Source organism: Microcebus murinus, chromosome 5 (genome assembly GCF_040939455.1).
Source record: "Microcebus murinus isolate Inina chromosome 5, M.murinus_Inina_mat1.0, whole genome shotgun sequence".
NCBI lineage: Eukaryota > Metazoa > Chordata > Mammalia > Primates > Cheirogaleidae > Microcebus > Microcebus murinus.
In genome coordinates, this window is record NC_134108.1 from 100,820,233 (window position 1) to 100,837,098 (window position 16,866).

At 58.0% G+C, this 16,866-nt stretch overlaps 1 protein-coding gene across 1 annotated transcript; it reads right to left on the reverse strand.

Moving 5' to 3' along the window:
• Nucleotides 1-5,580: 5,580 nt before the first annotated feature.
• Nucleotides 5,581-8,123, reverse strand: LINC03040 (long intergenic non-protein coding RNA 3040). The gene is given in 6 exon segments (XM_076003585.1): nt 5,581-5,613; nt 5,615-6,121; nt 6,227-6,568; nt 7,421-7,543; nt 7,844-7,872; nt 7,875-8,123. Coding segments are annotated over 6 exon segments (1,083 nt in total). The 5' UTR covers nt 7,924-8,123.
• Between the last annotated feature and the right edge of the window lie 8,743 nt (nt 8,124-16,866).

The following is a 16,866-nucleotide window of genomic DNA, read 5'->3' on the forward strand; positions in this document are numbered from 1 at the left end:
AGTTGTCTATAGGTCCTGCTGTTGGCTGCCCCCGCCACCCCCGCTTTTGCTGTTGGTAACACTGTTGCTCAGAGGTGGCCAGGTCACCAGAGCCTGGGCCAAGGCTCCACTCACCCCTACCTGACAGCCACACCAGGGAGCCCCACCTGCCCCCCTGCCTGCCTGCAGGGTCCTGCTCACCACCCTGGCCCCTCAGGGACCTGGCTGGAACCCCGTCCTCAGTCCTTCACTTCTGCCCGCCAGTCTCACTGCCGCTGGCACCACCCCCTCCAGCCTGCTCCTCGCCTTGGCCCCTGCAAGAAGCCTTTTAAAAGGACATCTGAGGCCGGGCGTGGTGGCTCACGCCTGTAATCCTAGCACTTTGGGAGGCTGAGGCGGGCGGATTGCTCAAGGTCAGGAGTTCAAAACCAGCCTGAGCGAGACCCCGTCTCTACCAAAAATAGAAATAAATTAATTGATCAACTAAAAATATATATACAAAAAATTAGCTGGGCATGGTGGCGCATGCCTGTAGTCCCAGCTACTCGGGAGGCTGAGGCAGTAGGATCGCTGAGCCCCGGAGATTGAGGTTGCCATGAGCCAGGCTGAGCTAGGCTGATGCCATGGCACTCACTCTAGCCTGGGCAACAGAGTGAGACTCTGTCTCAAAAAAAAAAAAAAAAAAAAAAAAGGACATCTGACCCTGCCACCTCTCTGCTTAGAGCGCTTTCGTGCACAGTCTCCTGTGAAGGACGTCCAGACCCTTCACTGCGCCCAGCCCCAGCCAGCCCCCAGCCCCAGCTTGTCCCACACCACTCCAGTCCGGGCCAGGCCATTCTGAACCACTGGCTTGTCACCTGCCGGCCACACTGCGCTCCAGGCTCTAGGCCTTGGCACAGGCTGCCCCATCCGCCTGGAACTCCGGCCCCTCCAACTCACTTCACCGTCCCCCTGCCTTTGACTTTCACACTCAGCATAGACACGGACTCCTCCTCCAGGAAGCCCTCCCTGCCCCCACCCTCGCTCTCACAAACCAGAGGCTCTAAGAAGGCAGGGTCCCTGTGCGATCGATTATAGCATTTTCAGAGGCCAATACTTGATAAATCTTATTCAGTGACTGAAACGGCCATTTCTGCGGACTTCGCACTTCTTGTCTGCAAAGTGACGACGATGCGATTGGACGCACGGGCCTCTGAAGAGGGCTGCAGGAGAAGATGCCCGTGAATTTCCCATCACGGACCTGGGCATTTAACAGATGCTCCAGAAATACACTGTAGTTCTAATTTCCCTGTCCTGTAACATTTATGGCACGTGTTCTTTGCTCTTACAAACACTGTACATTTTTGGAGTCCTTTTGACTGCAAAGCACGACTGGCTCCTTGTTGCTCCGATTTCCACTCAAACGTCACCTTCTCGCACACACGGTTTTTGACCACCTCATCTGAAATAGCCACCCCCACTTTGTCACCCTCCACCCCAGCACGTCCTTATCACGACCTGAGCTCTGTTAATTTTTCACTCGTTGATCGTCTGTCTTTCCCGACCTGAACGTGAGCACCGAGGAGGCAGAGAACTCGGCTACGTTTCCACTGCTGCGGTCTCGGTGCCCAGACCTGTGCCTGGCACGTAGCAGCCGTCTAGGAGTTTCCAGGGCCAATACTGAAGTCTCTAGGGGCTCCCTGGGGACAAACCCAGTGTGTATTTGGATGCATGTGTGTGTCTAGCGAGGGGATGGGGGGGTCTCTCTCCTCCTCCTTTTCGTTCATTGCAGGGAGGTGGGGACTGGGGGACACTCTGGCAGCAGCTGCCGGCTTGTGCCCTGAGGGAAATCAGGAGCCCTGGCCTCTCGAGAGCCTGCAGACACGGGTTGCCAGTGGCGCAGGGGAGGGGGCAGTGCTGCCCGTGTGCAGACCTGGGCATCTGGGGCTAGGCAGGCTTTTCTCAGCACCTCTGACTCGCAGCCCACTGCCAGCAAGGAGGGGCTGGGCACTCACGCCCACTGGGAGCCCAGGCCCAGGCCTGCCTTGTATGAGGGCCGTGTTTCCCACCCTGGGCCTGCACCTGCTCCTGTCCTCACTCTTGCCTCCCTGTCACCGGGATCTGCTGGGCCCTGTCTCATCTGCATTCCCTGCTGGCACCAAAGTCTCACACTTTGCAGATTGAGCGTGCTGCTCCCTACCTCTCCCCTACTTGCGCTGTCCCTCGGGCTTCCTGGGGTCCGCCACCAGCCTTAGCCACTGCGGGGGGACCCCTGCCGACCGTCCCACCCTGCTACTGTGGCCTTCCTCCAGGGCATGTGAGAGGGATTCCAGGGAAAAGCTCCCAGAGCCTCCCAGCCAGCCTGTGCCTCCTCCCACAGAGAAGGGACACTCTCAGTCTCCACTTGGTCTCGCCCCGTCACCCCCGCCACCATGAGGGGTCTCAGTGCCAAACCAGCCTACTTGACCTCTGGCTGGGCAGGTGGGGAGGGCAGTGGGGTCTGTAGGGGGCTGCGGCTCTGGACTCGGTGTCGGGAGGACTCCCTCAGTGACTCAATCCCCCTCTCGCCCAAGGCCGGGGCGGCCCACGATCACCACCTCACCCTTACAGCTGTCAGCACCCCGGGCTCTAGAGCTCCCGGCCCTGTCAGGCCCCAGAATGTTCCAGCAGGAGGGGGTTTCAGAGGTTTGTGACCTGGGCTCCGAAGAGCTCTGGAGCTGATCCGTGTGCACGTGTCTGCGTGCGTGCACGTGTGTCACGGACTAAATGCCAGGGCTCGGGCCCGTCACCCCTGTTCTGACCATAGATCCTCCAATTTCCCCCTGTTACCACAGAGAACAGAGTTGCCACATATGTTACTATTTAAACAAGAAGGTTCATTATTTGAAAAAAATAAGACTTGAAAACCATAAAAGCTAAACAAAATTCATTTTGCATATGGAGAAACTGAGGCCCAGAGGAGCAAATGGCTCCTCAAGGTCACAGTGGTGTCAGTGGCAGAGCTGGTACCGTACCAGGCTGCCTGGCTCATAGGCTGATGTTTTTGCCAAGACCGGGCTGAAATGTCCCTCTCAGGAGGTGGCAGGTGGGGGTGGAGTTCCAGGAAAGCGCTGTCCAGACAAGTGGGGTAAGGTCACAGCCTCCCACTCCGGAGGGCCCCCTGAGAATAGCTGGGCTGGAAAGGTCACCCGAGTCTCAGCGAGAGGCTCGGGGTTTTGGAGTGGGCAGGGGCAGGTGAGGAAGAGTGGAGGAGGGAGGGGGCAGGGGAAGGGAGTGCCCCTCTGCGTTACTCTCGCCCCCACTGGGAGCAGCCCCCTCACCCCACTCCAAACACCTGATCTCAAAGTGTCCCCTCCACTGAGGGGAGGAGGGAGCTTGTGTCCAGGCATGGAGGGGGCTGGGTGGCCCTGAGGTGATGACTGCTGGGGTGGGAAGGCTGTGAAGGAGGGGCCAAAGTTTCTGTCTTGGGGTCCTGGGGACAGCCTCCTGGCTGTTACTGACAGACAGAGATGGCGCAGTAGGGGGCTGCGTGTCACTCACTGCGTCTCTCGGCAGTGTCCAGCTGGGCACCCAGGAAATGCTACTGAATGAATTGGGTGGTGTCCATCTTGCCCCAGCCCCTCCACAATCACCAGCCTCTTCCCTCCCCCTTCCCTGTCCTTTAGAGACTGCAAGGACTGAGTTATTCTTAGCAGGTTTCATTCATCAAAGCATGACAAATGGTGTCCTGGGAGGAATGCCTGGGTGCCACGGGGAGCCGAAGGGTGGGGTGAGGTACAGACATCTGAGGGGAGAAGCCATTGCCGTCAGGGAGTTCCAGGCTGAGGGGGGACATGGCCCCGTCCTCGGAGAGCCCAGTCTGAGGGGAGACATGGCCCTGTCCTCAGGGAGCCCCAGTCTGAGGGGAGACACAGCCCTGTCCTTGGGGAGCCCAGTCTGAGGGGAGACACGGCCCTGTCCTCAGGGAACCCCAGTCTGAGGGGAGACATGGCCCTGTCCTTGGGGAGCCCAGTCTGAGGGGAGACATGGCCCTGTCCTCGGGGAGCCCCAGTCTGAGGGGAGACACAGCCCTGTCCTCAGGGAGCCCAGTCTGAGGGGGAACATGGCCCTGTTCTCAGGGAGCCCAGTCTGAGGGGGAACATGGCCCTGTCCTCAGGGAGCCCTGGTCTTAAGAGAGACATAGCCCTGCCCTCAGGGAGCCCCTGTTTGAATGGGGAGACATAGACCCTGTCTTTAGGGAACCCCAATCTGAAGGGTAGAGACAGAGACCTGCCTTCAGAGAACCCATCTAAATGGGGGAAACACAGTTGCTGTTCTTAGGGAGCCCTGAGTCTGAAGGGGACAGCCACAGTCTCTGCCTTCAGGGAACTCCCTGTGATGAGAATATTATTCCCACATTCCCCCCTTCCCCAGCTCTCAGTGAGATCCGAGTCTCAAGGGAGAGATCCAAGTGCCTGTTCTCAAGCAACCTCTAGTTTCATGGCAGAAATATAGCTGCCGCCTCTGCTGGGGAAGATATAGAGCCCACTCGAGGCATGGACTGAAAAAAGTGGGTGCCGGAGGGGTGTCCAGAAGCATGTGCAGCCACCACCACCACTACATGTGGGGAGCCTGAAGGTGACTGACAAGGGGGGCTCCCAGGGACACTCACCCAGGCATGCTCCCCAAGAAACATGCACACTGAGTCTCAGGCCAAAGGCTCGGGCTAGCGGGCTGGTCTCAGTCTGGGGTCTGCCTTGGCCAGCTGGGGGGGCAATCGGGGAACCCACACTGTCTGCGGGCTCTCACACAACATAAAAGCCGCACGCTCACTGCAAGCCAAGCAAACCTCACTGAAGATTAAACCTGGCCCCAGACCATGAGTGTGCAACCCCCTGGGCCATCAGGAAAGAATTCCTGACAGGGAGAGACCTGAGCCTGGTCGGAGTGAAGAAGCTGATGGCCAAGTTACCCTTCTAGGCCTGGCTCCTGTGTCTTCAGGTCTTCTCAACCCTTCCTGGGATGGCGCACCTGAGCCACCCCATTCCTCACCAGCTCCCTTGTGACCAAGAGGCCACAGCTGGCCAGCTGGTGGGCGTTCCAGGTCTGTGATGGGGGGCATCGCTTTTCTTTGCAGAAAGGTAATTGCCCTGCCAGGGGAAGGAGCCCACGGTGCTCTGTCGCAAAGTGCCACCGCCACTGTTAAATGAGCTGATCTGGAAGTTCTGGCTGGGTGGCTTTCCCTGAGAGCCTCCACTTCTCCCTGCCTCAAGTGCAAAATGGGGATAGTGTTTGGTGCCCTGCGCGCACACCCCAGCCCTCCCAGTGTTTCCAGTAGGCCTCAGTATTGCGGTCAAGGAAATAGCTTCCTGCCCCCTCGCCATGCTCCGGGTCTCTCCCAGCAGACACCTGCAAGGACCGTAGGTTGTGTGTGTGTTTACGTGTGTGGGGGGAGCAGCGGGCTTCCCCAAGTCCTCAAGTCCTGCTCTTCCTCCAGCCTCAGGTGATTAGGCCTCGTAGCTGTCTCTTGGGGCTGAGGGGCAGTCTCGGAGGGCGGCTGGAGGAGGCAGCTAGTGGTCCTGGGGACCCGGCCCGGGGAGGGTGGTGCAGGGCGGGTTTCGGGGCCCAGGAGGGGCGGCCCCATTAGGGCAGGCGCGTTGGCCCAGCGCCTTGGAGCCGGAGCCGCGGATGACAGCGGAGGTGGGTCATTAGAGCGCATTAGCCGTGCCCCTGCAATGCTGTCGTTTCTCCGCGTGCGCTCCGGGTGTGTTGGAGGAGGTGAAGCGGTGCCGGCGCGCCCTGAGTCACACTCTCGGAAGCCCGGGTGGGGACGCAGAGGGCGGCAGAGGCCGCGGAGAACGCACTCCCGCCGCAGGAGGCGCCGGCGCCGCCCCCAGCGAGTCACCTGCCCGGCCCGGCCCGCAGCGCGCGCGGCGGACAGTGGCGCGCGGGCCGGCGGGGCTGAGCCTCCGGGGCCCGCGCGGTGTCTGCGCCCGGCCCGCGCCCGCCCTGGCGCGCAGATGGGCTGGAAGCCAGCGAGGCGAACGCAGCGGGACAGGCCGAGACCTCCAAACCCCAAATGTCCCAAGGAATCAGAGCCGGGCAACAGGCCTCGGACAGCGATAGGAAAAAAGTCAGAGACGTCAGAGCGGTGGAGGAGTGGGGCCGCTTGTGCCAGCCGAGCCTGAAATCAGCGCTGGGGGCGCGGGGAGGAGTCAGCGGGGGTCTGGGGCTGGGAGGGGAGTTTATTTATTAGCCAGATTAGCCAGTATTAATGGGCGGCGGGGACATAGCTGGCATAGCTGGCATAGCGGCGGGGCCTCCCGCGGCGCGGGGCTCTGGCGGCTTCAAAGGGGCTTAAAGAGGCCGGTGGTGGCACTGCCACGGCCCGCCGGGGAGGGCGTGGGCGCGGGCGGCAGGGGAGAAGGCCGCCATTGTACACCGAGGGATTAGGGATCTGGCCTGGAAGGAATTTTAAACTGCTGAGAGCTGGAGGCCCAGGATTCTCCTCCTGCCCCACCCCTGCCCGACCGAGCATGCCACGGTGTTTACCTGCTTTCCCATGTCTGGGATGGAGGGGGTGCCCCCCTTCCTCCCTCAAACCATAGGCACCTAGGGTTTCCAAATTTGACAAATAAAAATACAAGACGGCTAGTTAAATGGATTTTTTTAGTATAAGTATATCCCACATATGGTATGGGATATACTTATACTAAAACGTCATTCATTGTTTATCTGATATTCCATTTAACTGGGGGTCTTGTATTTTTTTGTCTTTTCTGACAGCTCTAGAGGCACTGAAATGTCTAATCCATGTCCTGAAACAGATAAGGGGCTCCCGAAAATCCAACTTAGCTCCCTCATTGGAGAGATCCCCGAGGGCAGGGGTTGTGTCTCTCCCCTCAGTCTGGGAGTTTCCAGAAGGCAGATGCTGAGTTTCACCCTTAAGAATGGAGCTCTTAGGCTGGGAGCTTCCTGAGGACAGGGGCTGAATTTCCCTGATCAGACTAGAGCTCTGAGGTCAGAATCCAGTCTCCTCCACCACACTGGGGGATCCCTGAGACAGGGTCTGAGCTCAGACCCTTTCCAGGGTGATGAAGTCTCCTCCCCCACTCCTGTTGCTTCTTGCCCATAGGGGGCGCTACGGGCCCAGAGGACTGACCTACAGATGGACAGGTCCTGTTTCTGGGGACTGCAGGCTCAGTCCTCTGAGGTTGATGCATCTGGAATGTGGAGGTGGGGTCCCCATCCTGTGAAGCTCCTGACCTGGTCCTGGCCCTTGCCCAGGCAGTCGAGGGCCAGGGATGCCAGGGCCAGAGGCTGTGGCCAGCATTTGGGAAAAACTCTGCTTGCTGGGTACCCACCATTTCTGCCAGGAAGGGACAGTGTGGCCCTTGGGACAGAATGTCCTGCCACCTCCTCTCAGAGTCATTGCAGCCAAGCCCCAGACTCTCATCGGCCTCACCAAACCCCGCTGCCTAGTGCTTGTGCTGCTCTTTCTGCCTGAAGCATCCTCTTTTCCTGTCTTTGAGGACAGCGGAAGTCTGGCTGCTGCTTCTGGATGCTCTGCCTTTAGCAGGGGAGGCGGCTTGTGCCTGGGGCTCTCCTGGTGAAAAGACCCTCCATCACCCTCTCCTTCCTCCCCAACTTTGGCTACGGGCCCGAGGGGGGGGGCTAAGGTGGGGGAGGGGAGAGATGGGAAGGTGGGGGGAGTGTAGGCAGAGGGGAGCAAGAAAAGGCACCCTCTGCCACCCCACCCCCTGAAGCCCCTTCCCATCTCCCCTCGTCCCCTCTGAGCTCCTTTCCCTTGAAGCTGAGGGAAGCCCCGGAGAAGCCCTTTCCCACGGTCTCAGCCTCCACAAACCCCTGCCCGCTTCTCCTTTGGCTCCCGCCACCCCAGCCTCACCCTCCGCAGCGTGCAGGCCCACCCCGTGCGGAAGGGCCCCCTCCTTGGGCCAGGGCGCCTGCTTCCGCCAGTGGCATCATCACCCCACTCCTCGGGCACCAGTCATCAGGTCGGCAATTAGCTACTTCCTCTCGGCAGCATGAGGCCACTGAACGTCACGGCCCCTCCCCCCGGCCGGCTGTGGCGGCAGTGCTGGGGGGTGTCCCCCACCCTTTGTAGTCAGTGCCAAGTCCTGGCTCGACCCTGCTTCCCTACAACCTACCGAGTGCTGGGGCCACGAGCCTTCCATCTAGGGAGCCGAGAGCCAAGAGCCGTGCCGCTGCCTCCTCCCCCTCGTCACCCCATCCCACTGGGCGAGGACACTCCCGCCGCCTGGGTGGGGTGATGCCCGCTCAAGGGCACTGGCAGTTGGGCGGGGCTTGAGACTCAGGTGTCTCTGTCCCAGTCACAGGCTGTTTTCACCAGGCTCTTACCTGGGGCCCAGGACTCTGAACTGAGGATGGTAGCAGTTACCTGGGAAGGGGGACAGGACAGGGGCATTCTGCAGACCCCGAGCGTGCAGGGGGGCAAGCGCTTCATGAACACTCATGTGGGCTCACACACCTGTGTCTATGCACACACATAGGTACAACCTGTGCATTGTACGTCCCACTGCCGCGACACCCACCTGTGTCCCTGGAGGGTAAGTAAACCCACTGGAAGTTGCCCTCATGTCCAGACACCTCCTCCTCCAGGTGTGTGCTCCAAAACCCACCAATATAGAGTACTCAAAAAGGCAATAAGCTTGCTGCCACACCAAAACCACGACCTCGCAGAGGAACCCAGGGGGATGGGAGGGAGGAGAGACCACCCCAATATCCCCCACCCCATGGGCCCGGGAATCTTCCTGGGGAAGGATGGGAGGAAGACTGCACTTCAAGGGTGTGTTGGGGACGAGCCGTGGTGACAGCAGCTGTGGTCTGAGTCTGGGCTGTGGGGGTGGAGGATGTGGATTTCCAGAGAGAATTGAAAAATTCCAGCAAATATAAACAAACGTGTATAATCTTAGATCACTTAACTCCTTGGAGCCTCAGTGATTGCATCTCTAAAATGGGGATCATGAGAACACCATATAAACTTGGCTGGGAAGTTTAAATAAGATAACCAGGCTAGGAGCAGGCTCTGTGCCAACATTACTACTAGGGAGATGCTCCCAATATCCTGTCGCTTGGTGATGAGTTTGCCTACGAGAGCTGGCCTGGTCCTCACCTGACTGACCACATGCTCACCCCATCTTTGACTCCTGGGGTCCAGCCCCAGCCCAGGTGTAGTATGCAGGTTGGGAGGCACGGCAGGGCGTGAGGGATGTGATTGGTGCTACTCCGGGTTGTCCTGGGGGTGGGGCCAGGGAGGGGCTGGCTACCTGCCTTGCTCCTACCTGGCTGGCACAGAAGGTAGCTGAGTGCCTGCTTCCAGCCCTGGGATGGGTGAGTCAGCCAGTGCCTTCCTCCCTGTCCATGCAAATTGGGTGCAAGGGACAGGAGCCTGGGTGGAGGGGCCTTCTAGGAACGTTCCTGGAAGGGGACCCGAAAACAGGCACTGCTGTAGGGAGCCACTGCCTGGGCCTACCGGCCTGCACCCCAGCTCGGCACACACCTGTGCCCTTGTTTTCCAGAGCCGGCATCCACGGCTAGCCTCTGGACCCCCGGGGCAAGGCCCTGCCTACCTACTGGGCTGGTCCCAAGCACCTTCTCAACCTGCTGCCACCATCTTTCCTTGCCATCCTTCTCAGCCTGCCCAGCAGGGTCTCTAAACATGGGCACAGAAGCACACGTACACACACACTCATGTCCACGTGCCCACAGCCACATAAGCACAGCCAGGATCACCCACGCAGACGTGTTCTCACAAGCACATACAAGCAGCACGCTTAGGACTCCCTCATGCTTATGCACATTACATACACCCACGCAGACACGCACGCACCCTGACCGTCTCAGACACACGCGCACGTAGTCATAATTACTGCTGCTCGTTGAGCTGTGTCCCCCCAGAAGATATGTTGCACAGTAGCAGGGAAATGTGACCTTAGAAATAGGGCCTTTGTAAATGTAATCAAGTTCAGATAAAATTTTACCGGACTGGGGGGGGTTCTAAATCCAATGCCTGGTGTCCTTATACAAAGAGAGACTTGGAGACAGAGACATGGAGGTGCACGGAGAAAAAGGCCGTGTGACCATGGAGGCAGAGGTTGGAGTGATGAAGATGCAGGCCAAGTACCACCAAGGACTGCTAGCAGCCACCAGGAAGTAGGAGACAAGCGTGCAACAGAGCCTGTCTCACAGCCACCAGAAGACACAGACCCTGCCAACACCCAGATTTCAGACTTCTGGCCTCCTTAAATGTGCGAGAATACATTTCTGTTGTTTTAAGCTACTGAGTTTATGGTAATTTGTTATGGAAGCCCCGGGAAACAAATGCAAATCACACACACATGCACACACGTAAACACACACACAGCCGTCTCCAGGCTCAGCGATGAGGTTGGCGTGGTCCTCCTTGGGCGTTGCTGTCTCTGTCTTCCTTCTCTTGTCACTGGTCCAGTGGATCAAACAAAAAGCTCAGAGCCCAGAGTAGGAGCTCAGTAATTTTTAATCCCTCCTTCCCTTCCTAGAATTCTTAACCTCACATTCCCCTCAAAATGTGATCTCTGCCCTCTTGATCAAGTGTTGAAAAAAAATAGAGAAAAAAAGAAAAGAAAATCTGATCTCAATAATGGGTTGCCATGTTTATGTGTTACAATAATATATGTACAAGAATGCTGTGGCTGTCTTAATGATGTTAATTAAAAACTGGAAACAACCCAGATGTCCATCATCAGTAGAATAGGTAAATAAATACTGGTCTATCCACTCAATGGAATACTACTCAGCAAGGACAAAGGAAGAGCTACTGTCACATGAGTAACATGGACGAACCTCACAGGGGCAGTGTTGAACATGAGCAGACAGGAAAGAGTACACACTCTATGATTCCATTCACATGAGGTTCCAAACAGGCAAAGCAGATTTATGGTGAAAAAAAGTCAGATAGTGGTTATCTCTAGGGGATGGAATTGACTAGGAGGGGCCTGAGGGACCCCTCTGGGGTGCTGGAAGTTTCTGTGCTTCTTCTGGGTGGTGGTTATATGGGGGTATACATGTGTAAAAATTCACTAAGCTGCACCCTTAAGATTTGTACAGTTTGATGCATAAATCTGACACCTCAATAAAAAGTAAATTTAAAAAACTGGGTACTCAGGAAGTCAATGACCAGAAGCCATGGGACAGTGTTTTCTGAGGGCATTTTCAGCTAGAGTCTGCACTCTCCAGTCTGGGGAAAGGCTTAGTCTCGGGGACAGGAGCATGTGGCATCATGGTTCAGTGGATGTGGGAGGGAATGCCACCCTTCAGCTGTGACTGGTCTGGAGACAAACACATGCAACCTCTTGCCAGCGTCCTGTCCTCACTCACAGTTGCAGGTCCGACTGGGTTCACCACCCAGGCCCCATGAAGCCAGGCCAGAGGCTGTCCAGTGTCCCCCAGGTTGACAGACAGGAGTGGCAGGGGGCAGGTGGCTAGTGAGAGGGACCCTGCTTCCTCCCCTTCCCCGAGTAGCCCCGGCGTGGACTGGCCTGGGGTGGGTGGCTGCAGGGCTTGCCTTGTCCCTGTGCTGCACTATTTGTTGACTGTAATGACAGCCGAGGGCTGCCTGGGAGGCCATGAGGGTCAAGGCAGCCAGACCCTCCAGACATTGGTCTTTGGGGTGGGAATAGGAGGTGCACGAGCTCCCACTGCAATTGGCTTCCCCAATTACAGACAAAAAGGAATGATTTCTTCTGCAAGAAAACCCCAATTGAGAAAGAGCAGCCACCTTTTACTCAACATTTGCGAGCTGACAGGCATGCACCAGATATCCTCGAGGTCTGTGGCTGTGTGGCCATTATACAGACAGAACAACAGAGGCTGTAAGATGCTGAGTAAAAACCCCAAGGTCACACAGAAAACTCCAGAGAGGGCAAGTGGCACGATGATTCCGTCACACTGGGCTCCCCCTCAGACTGGGGCTCCCTGGGGACAGGGCTGTGTCCTCCCTTAGTGTGAGGGTAGGAGGGGCTTAGCACTGGCCTTGAACCTGCTTGCATTCGCCTTTCATAGCATTCACCCCGGGTCTCCTGGAGGGCCTGGGAGGGGGCTGCTGACCTGGCCATCCCTGCTGTTTCTCACCCTGGCTGTCACCTCTAGGACTAGTCTAGGGCTCTGCCCAGAGGTGTCCCATAGTGTGCGCGGGGCCATGGTTCTGGGGGTGGGGAGGGGACTGCATATGTACTAGAGGAAGCTGTCCCTTTGTCAGTTGTGCTGAGATCAGTGGGTGTCCTCAAGCTTTCCCTCTCTTCCTGAGCAGGCCCTCTGGTCAGGGCCACCCAGCTGAGTCATGCCAGAGCCACACGGAGCAGAGAACTGGCTGGACACTGCCCCTTCCCAGGAGCATGAGCTGGGAGCGGGGCTCCAGCTGAGTGCATGTGGAGGGGGCGCGAGTAGGCGGCACCCTGCAGTGTCCAGGACTAGGTGCTCCTTGTTCTGCCCACGCCGCCCCAGCAGGAGCTGGTCACATGGATGGGGGCCAGGTGGCAGGTGTAATAGGAGACGACATCCTCCTCAGCCTGGCCTGTGACCATATTAAGTTCTGTGCCCCAGCGTCCCCCCTCCCCTCCCCCCAGGACTTTCCCTCCTCCCCCAAGGGATCCCACTCCGCAGGTTAAGAGTCGTCCCTCATTCCCAGTCCCCTGTCTCAGGAGAGGGCAGGGGCCGAATGAGGTCAGAGCCAGCAAGTGAGGGAGCGAAGGCAGTAAATTTAGGCTTTGGGTGCTAATGAGTTGCAGAGGGAAAGGCCTGGAAGGGCCTTGGCTCCACCCCCGCCTCAGCCCCCCACAGCTGCCCACGCGTCACCTCGGTGCTCACAAGGGCAGGTGAAGACACACTCCCTTCCCCAGCAGCTGAGACATTCCAGTATACACCCAGGCACCCCCGGGAGTCCGTTATCACCCTTGTAACCGTGTTCAGCAACTCATGTGTGCACACCCGCTATGCATGCCGGTGCCTTGCACACTTGCACACTCGTGCATTCCCATGCACACCAGCACTACTGTAGGCCAATTCTCATGAGCACCCCAAGGCTATGGCTCTGGAGCTTTGGGGCGGGTGGGTGGGAAATGTAGTCTGGGAGCTGCAGGGCATTTGCACACCCCTACCTAGATCTAAATGCTCAGTCCCTGTCCTGTCCGAGCCCTCAGCACAACTCACCACCCAGGAGCCCCAGGAAGCCTCGCTGACTCCCCAGCTGGGGGCAGGGGACAGGGGGCAGGGGCAGGGGCAGGGGAGGGGCTTATTAGTAAGTTTTCTCCTGACTGGAAAGGCTTGTGCAGAAGCCCCAACCTCCAGCCAATCAGAGCAGAACTTTCCAGGAATGTCACCCAAAGCAAGCCTTCCTCTGACCCCAGGATTATTTCCTAGCCCTGACTTCATCCCCTTGGTGTGTGTGGCTCCTGCCAGGTTCCACTGGCTCTGCCCAGCAAGCCTGCTGTCCCCTGGCAGCTGACATCTGCCTTGGCTGCTGCCCAGAGAAGGTCAGAGCACATGGGTGGTAGGGCCAGGACTGGAACCACTTTCTCTGTCGTCCAGTCTTGCTCCACCCTCCTCTCTCAAACCCAGGACAGCTGTGCTCACTGTGAGGGGACTGCAGAGTGGCCTCTGCCTCGACACCCACCACGGCATCACAATGCTGCCCCGGCCCCTCACTCTGCACGGGGGGAGGGGGCGGGGTTGGGGGGGGGGAGCTGAGAACCACTGGCCCTGAAGGCAGGGAGGCTGGGCCTGTTGCATTTCTGCTGTTCCCTGGCCTTGTGGCCTCGGACAAGCAGGATTTGACTCACTCGTGGCTCAATGTCATCATTTGTAAAATGAAGATTAAAATGAGGATTAAGAACATGTGATGGCTGGTGTACGCTGTAAAGGGCTGTGTGGGATAGCAAAGGAAATGGCGTTCATGTTCTTGCCCCTGTTACTGATCCCATTCCCATCTCCGCCACCTCCACCGTCACCCACGTCACTGCTCCTTTCTTGGTTGACACTCCCATCACGACCACCACGTTAGCATCATTCAATCATTCCAAGAGCACTGATCCGACACTCCTATGTCCAGGTCACAGGGGTGACCTGTGGAGGTTAGTCCTGCCCCAGGGCCCCGGGCCGCGGGAGTGGTCCACAGTCTCACTTCCTTTAAGCCCTGCACGTCCCGTCTTTACCAGGATCCCTTCCTTAGTGCACCCTGCCGCTTCCTACTTACTCCTGGGCACTGTGGCTCCATTTGCCTGCGCCTCCCTAGTTGCTGTGTGTGTGCGCGCGTGTATGTGTGTGCATGTGTGTGCATGAGCTGGTCCTCACACCCGTGCTATTTCTACTCATCTGCACAGTCAGCTCCACCCGGATCCCCTACACAGAGCACAGTGGCTCTGGGTTCCAATCCTGGCTCTGATACTAGCTGTGTGACCTTGGACAGGACACCTTCCCTCTTTGTGCCTCAGTTTTACCAACTGTAGGTTGGATTTAATAGTCATACCATGTTTCATAGAGTTACAGTGGGGATTCCCTGAGATACTGTGTATATTGCGTGGCACTTAGAACAGAAGCAGGCATACAGCAGGTGCTCAATAAACAGTAACTATTGTTATTTTTATTATCATCATCAGCTCTTCCTTCCACCAGCGTTTGGCACAGGACTCCGTGTTGCCGATGAGAATGAATACGCTAATGGATTCCCGCTGACTTTCCAATATAAACATCTGGGGGGAGGGGGAGCCTTCCAAGAAATGCGCGGGTCCCCTGCCCGCTTGCTCGTCTGAGCTCTCCAGGTAGGAGGTGGGCTGTGGGTGGAAGGACCATGCAGGGAAGTCAGAGCCAGACAGAGCAGAGTTTGAATCCTGATTTCGCCAGGTGAGCCACCGAGACCAAGTGCCTTAACCACCTTGAGCCTCAGTTTCCTCACTTGTAAAGTGGATCACTGTGGATAGTCACTGCGAGGCTATCGTGTCTACTGGGCTTCTGGTTGATCTTGAACACAAGCACCATGGGTGGGACTACGGGTGGGACTCGGAGCCAGCGTACCCTTTGGACCTCAACCTTCCCATGCAGGCCGTGGGTAATCCCAGCAGAGCCTGCTTTTCGGAGTCAGTGGGGAAGATGCTGAGTGATGAGAAGTGCTCAGAAAAGTCAAACACCCTGGAAAAGCTCCAGGGACAGTCTTAATAATGATTAACTCACGCCAGGTTGAGCTTGAGCTGGGATCCTGGGACAGGGCTGCGGGCCAAGGGGAGGACGGCCAAGAGGACCCCAACCAGGAGCTCGGGGCTGCCTGTCTGTACTCAGACTCCCACGTACACTGCAGCAAGCTCCATGGAGCGGGGCTGGGCAGCTGGGACGTGGTAGGAGGGGCGGCCTGTGAGGCCTACGGGCTTCCCCCGGGGTTCTTAGTGCACTGACGTCCACACAGCTGCAGCCACCCAAGGATCCCCTCCACCCTCCTCCTACGGTGGTGCCCTGGCCATGAACCCCCAGGGAATAAACAGGGGCAGCAGCCAGCTGCCTGGTGTGTACTTGTGGCCCACACAATGTAAACTCTTGGGACATGTTTATGTTGTTTGGGCCTGGCCCAGTCCCCTGCCCAGCCGAGAGGGGTCACACCATGCCAAACATCACACGTGCAAGGAGTCTGGATTCCTCTGCATAGTGCTGGTGGCAGGGCATGGAAGGGATAGGAGTTAACAGGGGACAGGGACCAGAGACGGCCAGAGCTGGTGGCCAAAGGGAGGAGGCCAGATTGTAGGAATGGCAACACAAAAAGGACCAGCAAGTGTTGCTTCTGAGTGCTCAGACTGTGCCCTGCTCCTAGAACTGCAGCCAGAATCCCAGGAGCTCCCTGGCCAGCCCAGTGACCTGGGTCACTCTGTGGCCTTCCTGGGCCAGTCTTGGCCCCAGACTCCAGGGTCATGGGGCCTAGGGCTCTGCCCAACCCACAAGTGGCCTGAGAATTGGCCCACTAGGCCTTTCTCTGGCTTACCTTTTTACTACCCTCGACCAGACAGTTTTCCCATAACCCAGGGGATGTCTGGGGGTTAAGTGGCCTGAGGTGATGAAGTCTGGAAGTGCCTAGGCTGGGGTTTGAACTTGGATCTGTGAACAAAGCATCTCTGCTCTAGAGAGCCATGCCAGGCTGGAGCCTGCCTGTGAGGGCAAAGTGACCCGAGAGTCAACACTAGATCCCAGTGCTCTTGAGTCCTGGGGCAACTTTCTTCCCGCTGTACCAGAAACAAGGTGATAAAAGAGCAGCTCACCACCAGGCAGCCCAGTCTGAGGGGAGACACAGCCTTGCCCTTGGGGAGCTCCAGTCTGAGGGGAGACATGGCCCTGTCCTTGGGGAGCCCCAGTCTGAGGGGAGACACGGCCCTGTCCTCAGGGAGTCCTAGTCTGAGGGGGGACATGGCCCTGTCCTCGGGGAGCCCCAGTCTGAGGGGAGACATGACCCTGTCCTCAGGGAGTCCCAGTCTGAGGGGAGACATGGCCCTGTCCTCAGGGAGCCCCAGTCTGAGGGGAGACACGGCCCTGTCCTCGGGAGCCCCAGTCTGAGGGGGGACACGGACCTGCCCTTGAGGAGTCCCAGTCTGAAGGGAGACACAGCCCTGTCCTCAGGGAGCCCCAGTCTGAAGGGAGACACGGCCCTGTCCTCAGGGTGCCCCAGTCTGAGGAGAGTCATGGGCTTGTCCTCAGGGAGCCCCAGTCAGAGGGGGGAGACCTAGTCTGAGGGGGAGACATGGGCCTGACCTTGGGGAGCCCCAGTCTGAGGAGAGACATGGGCCTGTCCTCAGGGAGCCCCAGTCTGAAGGGAGACATGGCCCTGTCCTCAGGGAGCCCCAGTCTAAGGGAAGACATGGGCCTGTCCTTGGGGAGCCC